At 45.4% G+C, this 7,592-nt stretch overlaps 1 protein-coding gene across 1 annotated transcript; it reads right to left on the reverse strand.

Annotated features, from left to right (window-relative positions):
• Positions 1 to 246: 246 nt before the first annotated feature.
• CITED2 (Cbp/p300 interacting transactivator with Glu/Asp rich carboxy-terminal domain 2) lies at positions 247 to 3,041 on the reverse strand. Its single transcript, XM_048844372.2, has 2 exons — positions 2,767 to 3,041; positions 247 to 2,192 (listed from the first exon to the last, which is right to left on the reverse strand). Exon 2 carries the CDS (start codon positions 2,183 to 2,185, stop codon positions 1,484 to 1,486), a length of 702 nt encoding a protein of 233 aa, XP_048700329.1. The 5' UTR covers positions 2,186 to 2,192; positions 2,767 to 3,041; the 3' UTR covers positions 247 to 1,483.
• Positions 3,042 to 7,592: the final 4,551 nt, after the last annotated feature.

Consider the following 7,592-nt stretch of genomic DNA (forward strand, 5'->3'; position numbering starts at 1 on the left):
TGGGGGGGCGGGGAAAAATGGATTAGGGTTGTCCCACAGTAGAAAACTTATAACTGCTAGGTATTTCCTTTTCCTAAATAAGAAAAATAGTAGATTTCAATGTGATGCATGTCTTTTAGTTTCATACAGCATCTATGTAATCCAAATAATCAAAGATGGCATAGAAAAAAAATCCCTACCACCTAATGAGTCCATCTCTTAAATAACTCTTCAACATGACATAGTAAAAATAGTCTAACATGTAAGTGAAAGAGAATTTATAAAATTACAAGTTTAATAGATAAATATAATAAATACTTTATGCATCATAATTCTGGACAACTACATTTAAAGCAACTATGCTGGCAAGTCACACACAGAAAGTTGCTTCTTGGCAACTTTATTTTTGATAAAACCACACTGACAGGCATATTACAATGGTTCTTATTAAGCTTTATGCCATAATTATGTTTAAATCCTGCTCTCCTGAGCTCAATATACATTGGTGCAATGTAATTCTACTTTGGAATGTTTTCCTGCACACCAACACAGTTTTACAGGTAGATGTTCTACTTACCAGGGGCAAGGGGAGTTCTGAAGAAAAAATTTCGTAAATGACTTCTAGAAAAACTAAAGCATTTCTTAACTTTTTATTGACATTGGCAAATTAAAATAGAATAAATTAACAATATTTTCTCAAAAAAAATGTTTTGTACAAAAATACTGTCAAAATTTCCTAAAAAGCTTTCAACACAGTAGTATCTTTTCATGTACTGAATAAACTATATTAGCACAGTGTCAAAAATGCTGAAGACAGAAACAAAATAAAAATCTGTGAAATGTTTGCCACTGACTAGTCAACATTTCATCCACACCATATTATTGTCTATACATATGGGGGAGGGGGACTGGGTAGCAGACTTTAAGTAACATTATTCTTTTCCTGATCTAGGAGGGGTTGGCCCACATCTGTTAAGCTTCCAGTTTAGCATATTTAAAAAAAAAAAGTCTGCACTGCAATGCATAGTTAAAAATGAAGCAAGATGGCAGCATTTGTGCAGTAATATCTGCCCTTCAAAGTTCATGCAACCAACTAATGCAATTTTTTCCCTGTTCACTCAGAATCTGAATGCAGTTCAAGTCATTGGAAATCATTGTTTACAAAATCCACAAGATTAAGCAATTTGCCAAGATTAGTATCTAACAGCTGAGCACTGTAGAAATTACGGACATGTTACTGTGAGGAAATTAAGAGGTGGGGGGAAACCCATAAAAAGCCAGAGTTAGCCAGAAATAATTATTACAGGAAGCGAAGTGAGTGTCAAAGCAAAAAAGAAAGAAAAAGTGGCAGCAATTATTTAAAAACAACCCCAATTTATACAAGCTCATAGTTTACTCTGTTTTCCAGATTCTCAACCTTTCAAGCACTGAAAAGCGAGATACTGTGTCTAAGGGAATGTTTTCATTCACACGGATAGAAAGTCCTTTGTTTGTTTTAAAGAAGTCAGCAGCTCACTCTGCTGGGCTGTTGTTTGCAAACGAAGTCTGTCATGAAATCAAACTCGTTCTGTCCCAACCACAGCTCAGGAAGCTCCTTGATGCGGTCCAAACCCATTTCTATGACTAAGGACATGAGCACCTCCTCATCTATGAAGTCAGTGTCTATGACATTGGGAGGCAGCATTGCTGCAGGGACATGGGGGACTGAAGGAGGCATGCCGCTGCTGCTGCTATGCTTTGGGTTGCAGTCTCTGAAATGCTGGTTTGTTCCGTTCATCGGATGATTTGCAGGGTGCAAGTCTGGCATATAGTGGTTGTGAGGATAAGGATGGTGGCTAAAATACTGGTTGTTTAGCTTCTGCAGCTGCATGCTGGCCGTTAAGGGGCCTCCTTGGCTTGCAACAGGGGGGGCCATGAACTGAGAATTATTAAATCTTGCCGTGGGAGGCATGCTGCTAGGAGGATGCCCCCCATTCACGTTCCCTGGCCCCATTGCATGTCTGATCCCGCCATTTGCGTTCATATTTCCAGCTCCATAATGTATATGCTCGCCCATCAAGGCGCTGAAGGCATGTTGCTGCTGTTGGTGATGGTGATGGGGGCTCGGAAACTGACCCATCCCCATTCGATGTGCAGGGTGGTGATGAAGCCCGCTGGTTCCATCAGGGAATCGCCCATGATTCATGGCCATCATGTGGTCTGCCATTTGCCACCTAGGAAGTTAACACACGGGAAGAGGTATTTCTTAAAATCCACAGACATTACCCACACTCTTTTACACTTACAGGAGTCCCTTAAAAAGCGAGCTCAGTAGCACCCCTCCCTCCGAGAGGGCGTGCAGCAGCGCTCCTCCACACAATACTACTGATTTCTTTGAAAGAAGTCTGCAGTCCCTGCTGCGAATCCAGAGAACTCACCCACCTTCCCATTGCAACTCCTGCACACCTAGCACCTAAAAGTATCGCGTACAACGCCCGCCTCCCAGGCGAGTGAGCCATTCTTTCCATTCCAAGCCATGGAAACCTTTCAAAAGATACCCTGCAAAGAACAGCGAAGGAAACAAGTCCCACCTCCCCGCGTCACCAACTTTTGGAATTAAGTCCACAAGGCTTCCCCCCCCCCCCCGCACCCATTATTTTATTTTTATAACACGCATTTTAAGGCGCTTATGGTGCACCGCGGAGAATGAGCCGTATTCTTCCTTGCGCCGCTCACATCCGGGCTGCCGCCGCACACCAAAGTATAAACAAGCAAAACAACAATCAAACCCCCCTCCATTACCCTCACCTCTCTCTCTTTGTGTTGTTGTTGCTCCAAGGGTGTTGAGGAAACCAGGCAGTAAAACTAGCCCAGCATAGAGAGGGCTTTTCTTTTTCTCTTCCCTGTGGTTACTTGAGGATACGAATTACTAATTAGCGTTGGTATGACTGCGGCGGCGGCTACGGACGCAAAAGCTGTTTCTCGCTCCTCTGCGAGGCTCATCGACACTTGCCAACAATGAGCTGTGTTTCCCTTACCCTGCTTCGGCCACGGTTAATATAGGATTTCAGAAGGGAGGAGCAAAAGCCTCACAGGCAACCAGAAGTAAAACCTGGAGCAAGCGAGGGGGGCGGGGGAAGAAAGAAAGGGGAAAAAAAGCCAGGCGGATCTGGAAGGAATCCAAAGAATCCTGTTCGTTCTGGTTGAGCGACACGTGTGTTTGCTGATCACTTATGCGGTGTCTTCAGATCAGCTAATGCTAGGAGCCATATCCCTGCTACACTCCTCTTATATCTCAAAGCGAGGGAGGGGGAGGGGATTACGAATCTATTGCATAGAACTGGAGGAGAGAAGACTGACAGGGAAAATAGATTCTGTATCATAATGGACACTGTTGCAGCCACTGCTAATAACAACTTAACAGGCTTCGGTTTTGTCAAATAATATGGTACTCAACTTGCACTCCCTCCCAACTCAAATCAAGCAGGCTGTTTTAAACTGCCGTCGATTTGTGGAGCAAGGGTTGTGTGTATGGTATTCCCCCCCCCCATGCAATTCTGCAACATTGCTTCCGATTACAAGTCTTACACTGAAAGCAACTGAACAGCCTTGCTCGTGCCTTGTTCACAGTTGCTGGGTTTCCTCGATACAGCTCCAGACACGTGAGAATTAATGCTGTTTATGTGAGCGTGTCTACTTTTTTTTTTAGGAAGGGGTAACTCCCTCCCCCACATCCCTCGAGGTATTTCTTCCTCTCCCTCTATTTGGAGGGGGCTGTCGCACGCATAAAGCAGAGGTTGCAGGTGGCAAGGAATAGAACTGGGGATGTTTGTCTTCCATGGCACACAGAGACACAGATCCAATCCGCACTTTCGGGGTTACACTCGGCTGCTCCATGTACGTGTGCTTTTGCTAAGTTTGTGTTTACCTCTCTCGGTAGCTTTGGCATTCACACGGAGGCGACTCTGCTCTGTAAACAAATTCAGCAAGACTCATTCCCGAGATCCACCTTTTTACACATACACGGTTGTTGCTGCTGCTGCCCTTGATCTGGGAGGTGGGGGAGGAAAGAGGTGATTGCAAAGTTGCACAACCTCTCGCCTGACTGGCTTTGTCTGGTGGTGATTTGGGGCTGATTTAGAGGGATCGGGTTTGCAGGAAACGAATATAAGCGCTATTTGATACTGCTTTTTTGCTGGAAAAGAAAAAAGAAAGACATAAACATGGTAACTGCTTTGTAAATACAGTAGTCCTGTAAGCTGAGGCACATCACCATAAACCTGCCCGTCAGCACATCATCTCTAACATTCACCACTCATTTGGTACGGTGGGATGGCATGCAAACAGAACCCCACATTTCAGAAATCCTGGATTTTCAAAATACATCTCTAGGTAAAAATCCACCAAATCTTCCCAGCTGCACTAAATTATCACACAAGAGGGAGAGGGCAAGGGGAGGACAGTTGCAAACACTGCAGTGAAGTTGAATACTGTCCTATTTTAAAGCTTATCTAGTATAAAACTCTTAAGAAGGGACACTATGTCACAGCTCACTGGGAGTGCTGAAGGCTCTGGTTCAGCTCTATGGCAGCTGTGCTTGGAGACAAAGAATGGGACATACCCCTTGTTAGGTTCAAACAGCCATCAGTAGCAAGCAGTAATGCTTCTGTCCCCTCCACTTCCCAGTGCAAGAACAGAAGTGTGCTGCGGGCACACATGCATCTCAAAGAGTAGAACTACAGGGCACTGCTGTGACAGCACAGGGCAGGCTGTAGGGCCCCTACTGGGGAAGGAGAAGTCTGACCCTCTTTTAAAGCAGTTTGACTGGCCAGGGCCTTACTTGTCTACCCTGGCCATAACCTATTTAGAGGTCAGTTAAAGGTGATGCTTTTCTGCCTAAATTGCTCTGGCGGCAATGTTCCCTCTAATTTTTTCCATCCATGTGAGGAATGAATTTTGCTATGTGCACCAATATGGAGGTGATATGTGGTGGCAGTGGGGCTGAGAGGTTCGAAGTGTGGGAGGTGGCTCAGGGCTGGGGCAGACGGTTGAGGTGCTGGGGGTGTGAGGGCTCTGGCTGGGGGTGTGGCCTCTGGGGTGGGGCTGGGGATGAGGGGTTTGGAGTGCAGCCTGTCCTGGGGCTGCAGCAGGGAGAGAGCCCTCTCTTGCTGTAGCACCCCAGGGCCTGGGGGAGAGTGCCTTTCCCTGCTGCAGCAGCTCTGGGGCTGTGGCCTGGAGGAGAGGTGTCTCTCCCCACTGTGTGCCTGCATGGCCCTTGATAGCCTGCTGCACAGGTGCGCAGCTTAGAGGGAACTTAGTCTGGTGGGTAATGTGAACAGTGCTATTGGAACCAACTCGGGTTCAGGAAACAGATGCAACTGGAGCAGAAGATGTGCAGAGAGCAGCAGTCCTGCACACAGCGGGTAAGAACCAAGCACAGAGCTGATAAGTGAACAGAAGGAGGGGAGAGGCAGACCACTTAAAAAACAAGAACAGTGAAGTGTGACAAGGATGGAGTTCCCTGGGGAAAGGGGTGGCAGGAAGCATTAAAAGATGGGAGCAAGGACATCACCAGAATAGCTTTGCTAAGGAAGTGACCTCATCATCTGGCTTGAATTTCTACAGGAATTGAATGGGGTCTCTACCATGTGATGCAATATCTGGCCTGCTGGAGAGGATAATCAGGTGTTCTCTGGCACATTTGAAGCTCTTGATTTGGGGAATATGATTTAGCCATGGTCTCCAATCTGGGCCATGAGTGATAAAAAGAGGGACAACCACCATCCTGGAGATTTTTCCCTTGATGGTAGTAGTAGTTTTGTGGGCAAAAGAATGAGTATTGAGGACATACTGTTGCTGTTTGACAATTAGGCAGTTGTGGACAATATGAGCAAGCAATTTGCTAAATACAAATCCATGGTGACACTGGTAAGACCATTTGTATTGCAATGCCTTTTCAAAGCTCAACACATATCAGTTAGGATTAACACTGCTTTGGATGCTCTTTCTTATTTTCAGTTTTACAGATTCTGGAAGCTGGCACCAGAAGTAGAGATGCCAAAGCAGATTGTGGAGAACTGGCACATGACAGCAAGAAAGATGAGTAGGCATATCACCCAATATACTATGGGCCTGAGAGGTGTTTTCAGGCATTTACATCTTATATGGTGTTTTCTTCATCAGAGGCTGCAAAGCAACTTAGTTTATGGTTCACCAGAGGGATGCATAGGATTCTACAGCAAATGGGAAAAAAACAGGAAGACAAGGTAGGGGACGGGTAATGGGGAGTACTCGGTACAAAGCATGAATCCATTAGTTTGCCAGTCCCAGTGTGAAGCACAGTTATTTAAGGCAGCATACACATTGGTGTTCTCTAGGGCCTTTTGCATAACTGAGCTGGTGCTGCCATCAGCTAATGAGAAAGTAGGGCACTGCATATGCAGGGAAGGCATGCAATGGGAGTAAAAGTATGGCAGAGAAGTTCAAAAGCTGACCCAGCTACAACAGGCTCTTGGGTATAGTTGGTACCTGTGTTCAGAAGAGGAATGGAGAAATATCTGACAATGTGCTAGCACAGGAGTATGAAGATGGACCCCCCCCCCCCAACTTGGGAGTTAAGAGTTAGAAGCAGAAAGCCATGCAGGATAGTGGGATCCTGAGTGCTTACTCCTCTCATTTCTTGCACATTAGAGCAACAGCAATAGGCATAGCAGAATGGAAAACCAAAAAGAAGAATCCAAGCAGATGCAATAAATGTTATGCACAGCTGCCTTTCCCAGACCTGCAGAAGAGCTCTGTGTAACTTGCAAGCTTGTCTCTTTAATCAATAGAAATTGGCTGAATAAAATATATTACCTCACCCACCATGCACCTCTAATTTCCTGGGATCAACAACAATGTTCAGCTCTAGACATACAATGATAGGAAGATCGGTATCTCTCTCACTGGGACAGTGAATTTCAGTGGGATTTGGGCATCTGACTCTCTTTGGCTCCTTTGAAAAGCCAAGCTGTACTCATTTGTGACCTTGCCAACGCAAACCATCCTGGAGTGCATTTGTGAGCATTCTATCACACATTGTACAGAGCAATGGACAAAGACTAGTTCAGAAGGACAATAGTTAGGGTTGTCTGAGGAGTCTGCCGCTTTTACTTGGTTTGGTAGAAGGAGAATGTAGTAGACACAGCTGGTGCCAGTACTGCAGAGTTGGTTATAAGCCTCAGCACCAGATTCCCTGATTATCCAGCTGGAAGAAAATGACTTTGGCAAGTTTTCTAGTTTGGATATCGTCAAAGTCAGGAGGATAGAGCTGGAGAAGCTACAGCATGCAATACCAGGCACAAGCCTCATGTAATCACGGTTGTTGTTCCTTCCACTAGACAAGCCAGGAGTTCCCCAGAGCCTACCATATGTCTTCCTATTTAGAGCATCCTCTCACCACAGTGAAGCTAGCTACTTAGTGAGTCTATCTATAAACCCTGGCACATAACCAGCCAACCCTGGTGTGGGAGAGCTCCCCCAGTGGGAATCCCCTGCAGTAGTGGCATGATGCTAAAAGATTGATAGACTGATGACAAGCATCTGCAAGATGCAGAATCTGTAGTGAATAAGCTACAGTCAATTAGTATGGGAGA

This window comes from Caretta caretta, chromosome 3 (assembly GCF_965140235.1).
Source record: "Caretta caretta isolate rCarCar2 chromosome 3, rCarCar1.hap1, whole genome shotgun sequence".
Taxonomy (NCBI): Eukaryota; Metazoa; Chordata; order Testudines; family Cheloniidae; genus Caretta; species Caretta caretta.